At 44.3% G+C, this 16813-nt stretch overlaps 1 protein-coding gene across 1 annotated transcript in view; it reads right to left on the bottom strand.

Moving 5' to 3' along the window:
• Window positions 1-8598: 8598 nt before the first annotated feature.
• Window positions 8599-16813, bottom strand: part of LOC103560097 (zinc finger protein 850) — a 57473-nt gene continuing 49258 nt past the window's right edge. The window contains 2 exon segments of the mRNA XM_070628026.1: window positions 8599-12138; window positions 12140-13983. Of these exon segments, the coding sequence (XP_070484127.1) occupies window positions 11974-12138; window positions 12140-13983 (2009 nt within the window). The 3' untranslated portion in view covers window positions 8599-11973.

Raw genomic sequence — 16813 nt, 5'->3', positions numbered from 1 at the left:
ACTACAACTCCCAAAATGCCCCGCGCCGGAGCTCATGACGCCTTGAGACAAAGGCCATTGACCTCAGGTAACTACAACTCCCAGAACGCCCCTCAGCCTGAGACCAAGAGGTCCACCCTCAAACAACTACAATTCCCAGCACCGACTGCGGCCGTGGCACTTCCATCGGACACCCGCAGCCTCCGACAATTGTCCTAACGAGATGCAGTTGTCACAGACCCTCGGGCTGAGGGAACACAGCCCCGTTGGCGGCCCCGGCTCCTCACGCTCCCGGGCTCTGACCCGCCCTGAAGCCCTGCGGAAAGAGCAGCTAAAACGGCTGCGCGGCGAGTGACCCGAGGGCGCCTTTCGCCTTGGTGCGCGGGACGCTGTCCCGGGACACGGCGGGGGTCTGGGGAGCGAGTCGGACCCCTCCCTGCCGGCGAAGAGCTCGGAGTCTGAGTGGGCGGGAGGCGGGGCGACAAAGCTTGTACTGAAACGAAGCGGTTAGGAAAGAGTCGGCCCACTCAATCAGGGAAGATTACTCCAGGTGGAGGGAACAGTTTGTGAGAACAGGACTTGGAGGCAGGAAAGAAAAATGGCCCATTGTAAAAACTGGAAGACGGTAAAAAGAAAGAAATTCACTGGCCTGGTGGAAAGAAGGCAAGGAAGAGATGGTGTCACCGCCCAAGGGGAGTCGTATGCCCGCCTCAAGACGCAGCAGTGGAGAGGCCAGGTGGTAGTAAGGGCTTGATTACAGATGCTAGCAAGCGAGAAGATAGCTGATGTCTCCAAGAATGTCTTACACGACAAAGACTACGGGCCACTTAGATAGGGGCAGGTCTCCGGATGGGGCAAACATCCGTTCTTAGTTCCTGATAATCTTTTGTTTCACTGGATATGCATCAAAGATCAGAGCAATGCCCTATACCCTGATTTAAAGATAATAATAAAATCTTTAATATGTATAGTAAAGATTACTGTCTACGTGAGTGGCACCAATGACTCCCCACTGTCAGTTGTAACCTAGCATAATCATCTGCTGTTAAGGAGAACAGGGTCGTCTTGTCTGGCTACTTCCTGCTGAATGGGGTTCACGGAGGGGGACCATGGAATGAATCAGAGTCACTTCTGTTTTGCCCCCATGACTCTGGAGAGGGGGCTGTTGAGTCACTGATGCATACAGTTTAGACACTCTTGATCCCCAATTTAATTATAAAGAATTGCCAGAGTCACCACACCACATCTTTCAGTTGTCATTGATGATGGCTGTCAGCATAGACTCTGCCTGGGGTCATCACATTCCTAAGGAACTCAGAACAAAGTTACCAACTCATCACAGCTGGGAGGGGCCATAAAATCTACAGAGCAGGTGGATCTCCTGGAGGGGAGGGTGGTATCCAGCTGGGTTAGTCAATCAGCAGTCATTCACACTTAGAATATGGTTTCTTTTCTACAATATGGCTTCCCTTATGTCAACCTGGTGCTGAGCTGGTATTAGTGCAAAAAGAGAAAAAACTGAAAAAGCAAGCAAGGCCTTGTGAAAGACTTGGCATGTTGTGCAATGAGAAGACATTGAAGTCGTAAGGAGGGGTAAGATATAGTCATATTTGCGTTCTAGTGCCCGGTGTTAAGGGTAAATTGAAGGGAAGGAGGACTTGAGCCAGGAAGGCCAATGAAGGTGAAATAGTAGCTCTGTCTTCTGGAGACTGATCAGAACTAGTGCATGGGGGTTAGGGGAGACTGATTCAAGAAACAATTTAAAGGAAGAATCTAAGTAATGACATGGATATGGTAGATGGGAGAGAAGGAGGAGCTAGGTTTCTTGCTTGGGTGAAATGTTTCTAGAGGTTCATTCTTTAAAACCTCTTGGAGCACTGTATTAGCCACTCTCATGACTTCAACTTCCACTTATACCACAGACAACTTGCCCATATCTTTTGGATAATCACTTTAAAAAATCACTAAGATGATGAACACAGGGAAACACAAAAAAATTTAGGAGAGAAGAAACGAGTTTATTTTGGGACATGATGAGATTGACATGTATCCTGTTTAATCTTAACTACTAATCTTGTTCAAACTATTTTTTTCTCACTTGGAATCTTGCTATAACTTCACCACATCCATTTCCCCAAATCTTTTATTCACACGCAATTCAGCCTGATGTTTATAAAACCACTTACAAACATATTCCTCTGCTTAACACAATTTGATGGCCTTTGATTGCCCTGAAGTAAAGGCAAAGTCCTTAACATGGTCCACGACGCTGCATCTGTCTGTTCAAGCTCTTACATTACTCTCCTCTGACTGTGCTAACCTCCTTTCCCCAAAAGCCACACATCTCAGGACCTTTGAGCATGTTAATTTGCTCTACCTGAAAAGGCTATCGGTCCCTTCACACCATAATTTCATTCGTTCATTTGATTTCATCCTTTATATTTCATCTCAGACAACTCTTCCTCAGAGCAGTGTTCGCTGATCCCATTGTGATCTCTGAGTAAGGTCCATTTGATTGTGCACTCTCACTGATTTCTATACTTAACTCTCTCTAGTGTTTACATAATTTGCAATTATGTTTGTAATTATATATGGGCATCTGTGTATTTTGTTAGTAATTGTCACCCTCACTAGACTAAAAGCACTGAGTCCAGAGACTGACTGTTCTGCTTGTCATTATGCCCTTAACTAGCATATGCTTGACACAGAGCAAGGGTTCAACGAATTTATTCACTGAATGACCAATGGATAGTATCAAAATTTAATTTTTGTCATATGGTGAGTTAAAAAACTTGTTTTAACTTACTTTGTGTGAGAATAAGTAACTTTGCTTATTGACTAGTTCTTATTTATCTTCTGTGAAATACCTGTTCATACCCTTTGTTCATTTTCCTATTAGGATCCCTGTATCTTTATGAGTGATTTGAAGGGGCTCTTTGTGTGATGGGATTTTCTGTCTCTATAAATATAACTGTTGCAGATACAGCATATTCTCACAAGTCATTTTTTCCCTCGGAATGTATTTTCCTTTTGTATGCAGTGCAGTGGTGCAGGTGTGTGCTTTGAAATTTTTATTCAGTCAAATCTATCAGTCTTTTCCCATTTGGCTTTTGAACTTCTCTTGTTTAGAGAGGGTATCCACATACCAAGTTTTAAAATGTATCCTATACTTTTCTAATACTAAATTCCCTTAGATTGGGGTCTCTTTCAGTGTCCTCTGTTTTGTCCCACTAATCTGATCTATCCATGTACCAGTATCACACTGTTTTAATTACTATAGCTTTCTGGTAGGGCATGACCCCTCTTATTCTTTCTTCTCTAATTTTTCTAGGTTATTCTTATGAGTTTGCCTTTCTAGATAAATTTTAGAATAATACTGTCAAATTCCCTATACAAAATTCATTAGAAATTCAATTGTGACTGTTCGATTTGAAGAGAGAAACAATACATTCCCTATAGGGGAACAATTAAGTGACAGTGGATTTCTCATCTGAAACCATGGAGGCCAGAATGAGGTGACACATTTTCCAAGTGCTGAAAAAAAAACTGTAAATGCTTAATTCTCTATCTAGCAAAAATACTCTTCAGAAATGAAGGAGAAACAGAGACGTCCCGATGATGACCTTCAGATGAAGGAAAAGTAAGAATCTGTCACCAGCAGGCATAACCCCATAGCAGGCAGAAATTGGTCAGAGATGCTGGCCTGGGGCCTGGGCCCTGTGGAGGACGGGTCTGTAACTGCTGTGCAAGCAGCAGCAAGCACCAGGATAACACACACATGTGCCAGAAGGTGCGAGGTGAACCCCGCAAAAATTTAGGGGCCTCGTAACAGTGACATGTTTAGAAGTTTAGTGAACTGAGGAATGCTAGGACATCCCTCCAAGGTAAGGGACAAGTTATTAAAATTCACACCCCACACCAGAAAGAGGTACACGGCTTGGTGGACCTCTCTGCATTTGGAAGGCAGTATGGAACGCACAGTATGGAAATTCCTCTCTGACCAATTTCTTGGGTAGCTTGGAAGGCTTCCAGTTTTGGGCTCTGCAGCAGGCCCAGGGCGCGTGCAGGATATCCCACACGCAAGGCCACACGGTGCAGCAGACGGCTGAGGGAGACGCCTCTGAGGCAGGTAAGGATGCCGCGTGGAGTCCACTTCAACCTCTGGCAGAGCTAGAGGGTTCTGGGATTCTGTAGTGAGGCCCTGGCTTCTGTGGCAGAGGACACATTTGAAAAATGGATTCTGGCACACTGCAGGCCCCTCAGACACGGAACACTGGCCCACCACGTGGCACGTGGCTGCTGTGAGCCGTCACAAGACGTCTCATCAGGCTCACTGACTGCTGCTGCGACTCCCTGTTCTGGGATCAGGCCTTGGAAAGCCCAGAGAGCCTGAGTGAAGTGTGAACGGGAGTCCAGATGCCTGCGGCCTTCCCTTCAGCAGGCAGTTAGGCCTCCTGGGCTTCCCTACGACCACCCGGCAGCACAGGAAACAACTCAGGCCCAGTTCACAAAAGCATCAGCGCCATCCAGAAAGGACCGCTGATACATGTTAGCCCCTCATTTTGTGAAGACCCTAAAGGACAGTCAGAGGGAAACTTTCCCAGTAGTCACAGCGAGGTACCCTTGGGAATTTACTTCATATGGAAGCTGGGATGGCTGGAAATGTGAATAGACACTAACTGTCAAGTTAGTAAGGTAACTGACTTGGCTGCTTGTTAGGCTCCTGATGGAAACAAAACTGGAACATCAGGGACAAGGAAGTTTGAGGAGAAGGTGATGTGGTTGAACTCTGTATGTTGGTGGTGGACATAAAGTGCGTGGACTCTCACGTCTCACAGTAACACCGAGAAGAGGAGGGAAAGCACACGGAGGACAGTGCGAGTCATCCCATGCGTGTCAGCTAGCTTCAGGTCCAATGACCCATTTTAAGGCAAAGAAAGCGTAACAATGGGATCGTGATCGTGGTTAAGACCACTGGTATTAACATTTATTTGCTTACTCAGAAGCAGTCAGCCTGACAGAGTGGTAAAATGGCCTGTGGGTGGTTCCTAAGTTTTACAGTAGTGAGCCAATTACAGGGTCTATCCTCAAGAAGATCCAGTTCCTGTATTTTTTGTACATGTGTGAGGAAGATTTGCCCTGAGCTAACATCTGTGCCAGTCTTCCTTGACTTTGTACGTGGGACACCTCCACAGCATGGCTGACGAGTGGTGTAGGTCTGCATCTGGGATCTGAACCTGTGAACCCAGGCCTCTGAAGCAGAGTGCATGGAACTTAACCACTGTGCCACAGGGCCAGCCCCCATAAGCACATTTTTACAGGATGCTGGTGATCCCCTCACCCAGGAATTTCTCAATGCCCTGGTAAAAGAAGTGTCTTCTGGCCCCTCTTGGAGGTCAAAATTGAGGGAATTGGTGAGTGGATTACTCATGACAAATCTATATCAACAATCATATTTCCTTAAATTTCTATATTATACCAAGGAATTTCTGACATCTTAGTAATGGCCTCTGTCAAGTCCAGCTTTCAGCTAATCAACTAAACAGAAACAATGATACTGACAGATCAACAAAATCATCATCTTGTTCACTGTAAAAGCTAATAGACAAACTTCTGCCAAGATGAAAGAATAAAACAGAATGTACCAATAAATATTATAATGAAAAATTCAACATAACTAGTTACAGAAAATATTCCAAAATTAATAAGAAAACATGTATAATTTGAAGTCAATAAATATATAAATAACTAGAGAAACAGCCTACCAAAACTTCCTAAATAATATATAAAGGAAATATATAATGCAAAAATCGGAACCATGTGCTACCTCTTGTGGTAAGTTGCTAAACCTTTACAGGGCTTGTTGCCCATCCCCTGGAACACATGTAGGGTGTCAGGGTCTCCAACGTGCCAGCCACCTCTTGCTCATCCTGCTTGACCAGAGTGATTTCACTGCTGTGATGGGTCACTGTGATGTTCGGTGGAAGGTCCAATAGTCTGTGTCTCTTCAGACTGTACCACGACAGCCCTCGGGTAACACTGTGAGAGTATAATGTCTGCTCCGTGTTAATGCAAACCTTCTCTGATCTTTTTTCCTGAGTCGGATAAAAAGAATGCATTTGTCAAAAGGAATGCTGCATACCATGTACCCGAGGGCATATAAATCTGCTTTAGAAACAATGCTATGTCTGCAAGTGAAGCTACTATTGGCTGAGCTTGTGTCGGGTCTAGAATCATTCGCCAGGAGTCGTTGGGCTTCTACAAGGTCTTTACTCCTGAATGAAACAGGGCTGTGGTAGGACCACCACCACTGCATCTTGTAGGAATAGCACGAATCTCCGCCTCCCTCCCTCCCTCCCCTCCCCTGAATGGAGTATTGTCTTTTATTTACTATTTTACCTGGGAGGTAAGTTGCAGAGCCTTCCATCTAGCCTTCCCCACTATGGTGGCCCTTAACCAAAGACCAGCGATCTGACGCAGAGGTGACTGACTGCCCAGAACGTCGATCCCGTCCAGCAGCACAGAATCTCTCTCCAGGGCTGATCTGGCTACTGCCACCACCAAATGTCCAAAACAAGAGATGGAGGCTGAGCCCCAACATGGCATCATTCCTTGAGAAGACCAACTGGCACTTGGTGTCAATTTGACTATTTTGGCCTTGAAAAGGCTAGTGTTTGCTCTCACAGGAAACAACAAACACGTATTCCAGGTATGGGTTTTCTCTCCTGTCCACAGGGCCTCAGCAAGCACCACTATCCAAAGGCTTAAAAATGTCTCATCAACCGGTATGGGAGCCCACACATACTGCATCAGACCAGAGGGGGTCTTTGCAGCAAAGCGGATGCAGGAATACGCCCAGTACAAAAGGGTGCACCGGAAATTTCACACGCCTCACCTTACAGCAGCTGCTGGTGCAAGAGAGCATTGGAATGGCCTAGTGACAGCACAGCTGAAGCCCCAGCTCAGAAGCAACGTCCTCAGAAAAGGGTGCCATCTTTCAGATGCAGCATATGTACTAGATGAAAGACCTTTACATGGTGCTGTGTCCCCAAGATGGAAGGATACACGGGTCTAGGGACCACTGTGTGGAAGCAGGAATGGCGTCACCAACCGCCATTACCAACGACCCTCCATGGCATTGTGTGCTTCCTGTATCCACAACTGTGGGCTCAGTGGAGTTAGAGGTCTTCATCCCCAACGGGGACACACTTTTCACCAAGGGACTTAATTGTAAGCTACAGATAGGACATGGGAACTGTGCTCCCCGTGTCTAGGGGCCAGCAGGTCAGGGGAGGTGTCACCGTCCTTGCAGGGCATTTGACGCATGAGGAGGAGCAGGCAGGGCAGCTGTTACACAACAGGGTGGGGGAGGCACAGGAGTGGATTCGGGTGATCCACTGAGGTGCTCCTTGGGACGTCCTTGACCAGCTGTGATGGTAATGGAATTACATCAACTCGAGTCTGAAGGGAATGGTGACCAGGGCTGATGTCCTCAGGAATGAGAGTCTGCATAATGCCATCAAGAGAGCCACAATGAAAAGTCCTGTGCACCCCAATGTTCACTGCAGCATATTTACAACAGCCAAGACGTGGAAGCAACCTAAATGCCCATCAGCAGATGATTGGATAAAGAAGATGTGGTATATATATATACAATATACTACTACTCAGCAGTAAAAAAGAACAAAATCGTCCCATTTGCAACAACATGGATGGAGCTTGAGGGAATTATGTTAAGTGAAATAAGCCAGATAGAGAGGGACAATCTCTGTATGACTCCACTCATATGAGGAATTTAAAAATGTAGACAAAGAGAACAGATTAGTGGCTATCAGGGGAAAGGTCGGGTGGGGGGTGGACACAAAGGGTGAAGGGGTGCACCTACAACACGACTGACAAACAATAATGTACAACTGAAATTTCACAAGATTGTAACCTATCATTAACCCAGTAAAAATTAAAAAAAAAAAAGAAACAAAACAAAATGAAAAAAGAGAGCCATGGATGCCAGCAGAGGGGGTAACTGTGTGAGGAAAACCTGGAATGGATATTAGGTGAGGGAAAACAAGTCCAACAGTAGGGGCTGTAGTCTGTCCTCAGAGAGACCTAATATTGGGAAAATGAATCTAAACAGTGGAAGGGATGGACTGTGTAGTCTCCATGTGTCACCCAGGCCCTCTTCAAGGACACACTTTGCAGGGAGAGGGTCAGCAGACCGCCTCCAGTGTCAGCCTTTCCAGCTGAAGAGCTGCTGCACCTGCGCTCACTCCCCTCCCAAGGCTGCTCGCCCGCCTCTGTTGACGGAGCAACTCACGGCTGTGGAGGCCTGACCGGCTAGGCCCAACAGGAGACGCTCCACGAGCAATCCTTGCTGCAGAGCTCCTCACGGTGTGGCTAAGGTCTCAACAACCCACAATGGAGTCTGACTTCTTCCTCTGAGCAACCCTTTCCTAATTTTTCTCCCATCACATCACAGCCGCTGATCCTCGATAAACCTCCTGCACCCCAGACTTCATCTCAGTATCTGCTTCCAGAGAACCCAATTTACGACACAGCCTGACTTGCTCTGTTAGTGAGAGATATCAGGTTGTAAGTAACAAACACAACTTGAACCAGACGGAGCAAACATGGAACTTTATTAGGATATGTGCGATATCTCACAGAAGAACCCAACAATCAAGGCATGGAGAGGGCAGGGATGAATCTGGACAGCAAGACAAGAAAAACCAGAAACTGGGACTCAGTCAGGACTGTCCTTTGACTTTGCTTCTGTGAAGGCTTCATTCTTCTCTCCCAGTGCAGACTCTGCTTCTCCAAGTGGTAGAAAACACAGCCACTGATAGCCCCCACATGTATATATTTCAGCTTCAACTGTTAAAATTATATAGACAAACAAGACAGTCCCAGCTTCCCAGAAGCTTTCTAGTGGAAAAGATAAAACATGCAATGATTATATTATCACAGTCACAAACACATGTACAGGTTCATACAGGTTGGGTAGGCATTAACAAGGAAAAAGGGCATTTCCATAGATTTGCAAAAAGCATAAGATGAGAGACTGTAGAAATCTCAAAGAACTGTGAGTAGTTCAAGAAGGCCAAAAAAATGTGTGGGAGGAAAGTTAAAGTATTCAGAAATGATGGAGAGGCATGGATTTGTATGAAAGTCCTCAATACCATGATACCACACTTTCTTAAGTCCACAATTATTTCAACACACAGGTTTGGAATCAGAATTGCATCTTAAAATAACTACTATGTGTAAGTGTGAAAAATGGACTAAGAAAGAATGAAGGCAAGGTGCAAAACGTGTGCACACAGCTGCAGGGTCACGGCTGAGCTCGGTCGCCAGCTCTCAGGCTGGACAAGGTGCTGAGTGTCTGAAGGCTGATTGGGGCCGTACTTGAGGACTAACAAGCCCCCTGAAACTGACACCCTGGCACCAACTGCTGGAATGAATGACCAGATGGCTGAGGTCTCAAGTGTAGATTCCAAATGCCTATTGATCCACATTTTGCTATTTAACGCAGACATTGTGAGATAAATCTGGTATTCTCTGGGTTCACTTCATCTCAGCATTGACAAGTGATGTTCCCGAAACCAAAATACCAGGAACACATGGATCCATACAGACATAACTATGTCAGAAGATATCAAAGCCCACAGAGAAAAGCTGAACGGAAGGCACTCCTGGGACAGGCCCCAAAATTCAGACTGCACCTCCAAAAAACCCACTGCTTAGTCAAAGAACACAGCAGAAACTGTCCCTGTTGAACTGTCTCCGGGAGAGTGGAAGGCCCTGGGTACTGAGAGGAAAGCAAAGGTGGGGACTCCTCTCTGTCTCCTTGAGTGCTCTCCCTCAGCGCACCCCACGGGCTCCAGGAAACTGTATGTAAATCCGGCCTAACTTTAAAACTAGTTTTCTTCTTGATGTGGGGTTTGTGGTAGGAATCAAGAGGGGAAATGTGGGGACACATTTTGGGGGATTTACCAAGGTAATTTAAAAAACGGACACTAAAAATCTCTAATTTCAGAATCAGAGCCCTCTCATGACACTTCAGAACAGAATGCTCCCAGTGAGTCCTACACATGCCTGGGTCTCCTCGTCAGGCCTTCTGATAAACTGGACCTCAGCTGGAGTGTCAGCCCTCCCCATGACTAACAGCCGACCCTTAGAAAAAGATCCTGCTCTAGGGTATTCAATCAATAGGCTAGTGCCGAAGTTCCATTATCCAGTGAAGGAAATACTGGGTTTAACTGGTTAATGGAATAATCTAGAACTGGAGTGAGCAAAATTAGGAAACTTTTAGACCAGACTCCTGAGCTCAGTCCAAGACCTAATTAATCAATCTCTGGGACTAGGGAAGAGAATCATGATAGATGGCAAGAAAAAAAGGGGAAAAAACACAAAGTAAAATATCACCCTGTAACTGTTTGTCTCTCGTGTGGATGATGCAACTGTGAAGGAAGGAGACACAAATATTTCAAATGATGAAATAATGAAACTCCCGTTCCCTAATACTCGTCCAGTAGTCACAGAAATTTGCTGGAAGGCAAAACAGGCTTCCTTGAATACATCAAAAATATATTCCTCACCACAAAATTCTCTATATTTTACACTTTCTGAAGAGTGACTGTTAAATAATTGGTTTCTCCATCTAATTTTTTACAAGGTATTTTATGAAATATCAAACATGCAGCAGCAGCACTCAGCACGCATGACATTCTGTTACAGTGCACTGCAGTCTAAGCTGCACTCGCGTTACACAGCACTGCACCTGGCGTGCAGCATGGAGGCCTTCTTGGGGGACAGGCTGCACCCGGCGCTGCCTCGGTGTGGCCTGAGTGCCAAGTCACAGTTCTCGCCCGCCTCCTTCGGCTCACTCAGTGTGTCAGGGCAGAGTGCTGTTGTGTGGCTCCTGCTTTGAATACTTGTTAACTGGGTTTTATAGAAACTGTTTCTCAGACTCTGAGGATGCACAAGACTTTACACAAGCTTGGCTTTTGTTACTGAAGAGAAAGTAACAACAGACCCCTTTTATATGCCAACAAACCGTAAGGAAAAAAGAGATGTGGTGTTATTACTTAAGCTACTCATTTAGCAATAAGACATGTTATATCAGTTGCCATTTTTATAGTATCATTACAATAGAAAAACCGGCTGCATGTGTTGTGTCTTCACAGACATCAGGGGCACTACAAGGCCACGTACATTTCATGCTCCCAATTACATCATCATATACAATTCCAAAATACACATTATGTGACACAGGAAAACAAGCCATAAATACCACTGAGAAATTTCTTATTTAGATGTTTCAATGATTCAATTTATTCACATATTTTAAAAACTTCATACTTCAAAGTGAACATCCATCAACCATTTAAATAGGGTATTTTGGTACCCATGTTTGTAAAAACTGTATGCCTTCCCTTTGTAGCATTATTTCTAGGGACACATATTTCCAATGACATTAAATTAGGTTTACCCACAATACGAATTCTCCAAAATCTAATACAGTTGAATTACTTGCTGAAGATTGTCCCATATTTAGTATGTTCATAGCGTTTCATTCCTGAGGGCATTTTCTTACATACAATGAACTGTCATTTCTGGATGAAAATATGTCACTTGCTGCATTCATGGGTTTTCTTCCCTCACTGGACTAGGGTTTACCTCCAGTGGGAATATCTCCAAAAGCTAATGAGCCCTGACTGCTGGAAGGCTTTCTGATGTCCATAGTCCACAGTGCCTCTTTGCTGTTCATTTTCTACTGTATAAGGTTGGAGAGGTTTCTGAAATCCACTGCATTTCATAGGCTCATTCTACTCTATGAATTCTGATACAAACAGGTACAAACATCTGCTGTAAGCGTTCCCTACAGAACCTCACTCAGAGTTCCTACCGTAACGTCCCCAGACAGACAGGGAGATATGACTGTCATCTGACTTAGCACAACTGCATTTTCTCAGGCACAATGAGGCAAGATCTCCCTCAGAGACTCATGTTAACTCCATGCCTAGGACTTCTTTCCTGTGTGAGTTCTCTGATGGTTAATGAGCTGTGACTTCTGGGAAAAGGCCTTCCCACATTCCGTGCATTGATAAGGCTTCTCTCCGGTGTGAATTCTCTGATGATTAACAAGCTGTGACTTCTGAGAGAAGGCCTTCCTACACTCGCTGCACCCGTAGGGCTTCTCTCCTGTGTGTGTCCTCTGATGTGGGATGAGGTGTGATTTCCGAGAGAATGCCTTGCCACACTCCCTGCATTCGAAGGGCTTCTCTCCTGTGTGTGTTCTCTGATGATTGATGAGACTTGACTTCTCCCTGAAGGCTTTCCTACATTCAGGGCATTCGTAAGGTTTTTCTCCTGTGTGAGTTCTCTGATGTCTAATTAGCTCGGATTTCTCAAAGAAAGCTTTCCCACAAAGACTGCACTCATAGGGTTTCTCTCCGGTGTGGATTCTCTGGTGGGTATTGAGCTGTGACTTCTGGGAGAAGGCTTTTTCACAATCTCTGCACTCGTAGGGTTTTTCTCCTGTATGAGTCCTCTGATGAGTTGCAAGACTTGACTTCTCCCCAAAGGCTTTTCCACATTCAGGGCATTCATAGGGTTTCTCTCCTGTATGTGTCCTCTGATGGGATATGAGATGTGACTTCTGACAAAAGGCTTTCCCACATTCACTGCACACATAGGGTTTTTCTCCTGTATGAATTCTGTGATGGTTGGTGAGGCTTAATTTCTCACTGAAGGCTTTCCCACATTCACCACATTCGTAGGGCTTTTCTCCTGTGTGAGTTCTCTGGTGTCTAACGAGCTGGGATTTCCTGCTGAAGGCCTTCCCACATTTACTGCACACAAAGGGTTTCTCTCCCGTGTGTGTCATCTGATGCGATATAAGATGTGACTTTTGGGAAAAGGCTTTCCCACATTGAATGCATCCGTGAGGTTTCTCTCCTGTGTGGGTTCTTTGATGGTTAATGAGACTTGACCTCTCTCTGAAGGCTTTCCGACATTCACTGCATTCATAGGGCTTCTCTCCAGTGTGAATGGTCTGATGTCTAATGAGCTCCGACTTCTCAAAGAAGGCCTTTCTACAATCACTACATCCATAGGGTTTTGTTCCTGTGTGAGTCCTGTGATGGGTAACAAGCTGTGACTTCCTGCTGAAGGCTTTCCCACATTCTCTGCACTCAAAAGGTTTCTCTCCTGTGTGAATTCTCTGATGATTAATGAGATTTGACTTTTCACTAAAGGCCCTCCCACATTCACTGCACTCATAGGGTTTTTCTCCTGTGTGAGTCCTCCAATGTGATATAAGATGGGATTTCCGGGAGAAGGCTTTCCCACACTCACCACATTCGTATGGTTTCTCTCCTGTGTGTGTCCTCTGATGGGATGTGAGCTGTGACTTCTGGGAGAAGGCCTTCCCACACTGGCCACAATCATAAGGCTTCTCTCCTGTATGAGTTCTGTGATGTGTAATAAACTGCGACTTCTGGGGAAAGGTTTTGCCACATTTCCCACAGCCATAGGCTATCTCTCTTACATGTCTGCTCTGATGTTTAATGAGACTAGATTTCTTAGTGAAGCGCTTCCTACATTCACTGCACTCATAGAGCTTCTCCCCTAAACGAGTTCTGTGATATATGATAATCTGTGACTTCTTACAGCTAGCTTTATCATATTTATCACATTCATAGTATTTTAACCAAGCATCAGTTTCCTCAGGTCTGGTATGGAGAAACAACTTATCAAAAACATTGAGGTCACCTGGTTCTGTTTTTCCATAATCTGCTTTTGGAATAAGTAAATCTAAATGATGTTTTAAAATTAATCCATCTACATCAGCTTCATTGTTTGATTTCCTTAAAGGAACAAAGTTCATGCTCAGATTGAAATTTTTTCCAAATGCATCACATTCATGATCTCGTTTCCTGTTTTTAAGCTTCTCTTGGTTATCTTGGTGCCATGTCATGTGACTGCTTACTTGTAAGAGTTGTTCTATAAAGAAAAAAAACCCTGTGAATCCCTCTATCATTGTGGTCACTGAATAAAAAATGAGAAATGCTATTTGAGGATGAATACTTCTTAAGGCTTTGTTTCTTAGTCTGACATAAGTCCCAAATATAATGTCTATCTTCTAGGTATCAAAAAATAAAAGAAATGATGTAAACAGAAACAGGAAACAGACAGTAGATTAAGTTACCTTTGGTTGCTGTCAAACTGAAGTTTATAAAATGGGGAGAGAATGTGAAAAATACAAGAACAATGAAAGGAGGTTGGAAGAAGCTTTGAGCCAATGTCCTGAGGAGTTATTTACTCAATACCTACTGAGTACACACCATGTTCCAGGCAGTGTGTGGGGTGCTGGAGACACAAGAGAACAAGCCCCTGCCATTATGAAACTTACATCCCAATGGAAAAGATAGTAAAAAGATAATATTAAGAAACACCACAACCGTACACTATGGAAAGTACTATGAAAAAAATTAACAGGTTTTACAGAGTTAAGTGGCTAAAGTCATTTCAACCTTGAAGAATGAGAAATATTTTGTGTACTTTTACCTATTCTCAAATTTTCTGAAAAGTTTTACTTAAACTTACCATATACATTTTCAACATTATTACCAAGAAAGCCACTTCATGTAACACATTCAAAACACATCATCTTTCATTTAAAATGTTCAGGTACAAAACTCTAAAATCCATGTATTCTTTCACTGAAACTATCCCAAGACACAGTTCTCATTCTTAAAATATGCCAACAGCTGGAGTGTCATTTATTACATAGCTCTATTTCCAATATCCTTACAACACAGCCACCAATGCACTGTTAAGTGTTCTTCAAAAGGCTTATTTTTCACTAACAATCTATATTTGAAATTTTTTCTGAGGTCATACACACAGGTATGAAAGGTAATCAGTAATGCGAAAAACTTTTAAGGACTTCAATGTTAATCAAGGGCAATAAATTTGCAGGAAACCCACAAGTGCCTATCGGCCATATATATTTTGGAGGTAGAATCAACATTTGCTGATGGATTTGACATGAAGGGATAAGGGAAAGCAAGGAATAAAGAAAGATGCCTAGATTTGGGGTTTGAGGATTACGGTGTTAATTACTGAGTTGGAAAGACTGAGGGAAAAAGAGGTCTGGAGACTAACATCAAGAGTCTATGCAGATATGTTAATTTTGAGACGTACATTACAACTCTGAATAAAGTCTATCAGGAAATGAGAGCGTAGAAAATGGAAGATTTGTAAATTAAACTTATAATTTTATGTTACTTTAAACATTACTAAACTAAGTACACATTTGGAAATGTCTACCTTCTTCCAAATTTTTAATTTTTCCCATGAGAAAAATGAGATTCTTTGTATTCGGTCCTTTGTGGTATGTCCCAAATACTCCGACTCTCACCATCATTTTCTCTGCTGTAGTTTAATCCATCGTATTGTCTCAATGAAACATCCTTCTAATTGGTTTCCCTGCCTCCAAGGACATTTTCCATTCTGTGGTCAGACTGACTTTTAAAAATGCAAATCAGATAACTTTACTTTTACTTAAAATGATTTAAGCCAATCCAGATTCCTTTCTATTGCTGAGAAGCTGATGTACGATCGATGCAGCCCCTGCACTCTCTCCACCTCTATCTCCCAGGCACACTGACCGTGACTCACAGCCCTCCTTTCCATTTCTCAGGCACTGAGCCCCTTCCTAATGCATTCATATCTGTCATTCCTTTTGGGGACACCTCCCCCCAGTTCTTCACATAGCCTTCTCACTTCAGTCTTCATGTCCAGAACTGGCTTCTCCATGTTACTCTGTCATGGACTGAACGTTTGTGCCCCCCCCCTCAAAATTCCTTTGCTGAAGCCCTAACCCCAATTTGGCTGTGTTTGGAGATGTGGTCTTGAAGGAAGTAATTAAGGTTAAATGAGGTCATAAGGGTGGGGCCCTGATCTGACAGGATTAGTGTCCTTAGAAGAGACACCAGAGAGCACCCCACTCCGCCAACATGCATGAATGAGGAAAGGCCATGTGAGGACAGAGTTACAAGGCTACAAGGTGGGTCTACAATCCAGGAAGACAGACCTCAGCAGAATCTGATCATGCTGCCGCCTTGATGTTGGACTTCCAGCCTCCAGAACAGGGAGGGTCACTTTCTGTTGTTTAACCACCAGTCTGTAGTATTTCATTACAGCAGCCTGAGCAGACTAATACACTCTCTCTGATATCACCTAATTTATTTCTACAGTCACACTTTCAGAGTCTGCATTTTATCTAGGTCATGTGCTAACTTGTTCATTTTTATCCTCTCACCAGAAAGTAAGCACTGCACGGGCAGGGAATGTCTCCAATGCTCACTACTGTATCCACCGCACCCAGCACAGCACCGGAGAAATGGAAGAAATCTACATATATTTGGTGTTCCATGAACTGCCACAGCAGCCTGTGCAGAAAGAATTAGCACTGGGCCTGAGACCACTCTGCAGAGACAGGCCTGCCGGTGAGGCTGGTGGCCCTTGGCTGGCATTTGGGAACTTGTGTTTCGGGAGTGTCCCCACCATTCCCTGATAAAAGTGGCTCCCTGCCCCAGACCGAGTACAAAAAACACAGTCCATGCTCTCCTTCCAGGGTCTGAAAGGCTGGTGTGAGTCTCATTGGCTTCCCTGGGCAGACATATCACACACGTCACTGCAGTTTTGTCACCGGGGGATGAGTGAGCTCTCTGTGGCCCTTGTAGAGGGAGAGAGCCCAAGAAGTCTGCAGTGGATTCTTCGAGTCTGCTGTGACTTTTCCCTTGGGGTGAAGCTGTGTGTCCTGATT

Source organism: Equus przewalskii, chromosome 7, assembly GCF_037783145.1.
Source record: "Equus przewalskii isolate Varuska chromosome 7, EquPr2, whole genome shotgun sequence".
Taxonomy (NCBI): domain Eukaryota; kingdom Metazoa; phylum Chordata; class Mammalia; order Perissodactyla; family Equidae; genus Equus; species Equus przewalskii.
The sequence above is the reverse complement of the archived record's forward strand: the minus strand, read 5'-3'. Positions and strand labels throughout refer to the sequence as shown.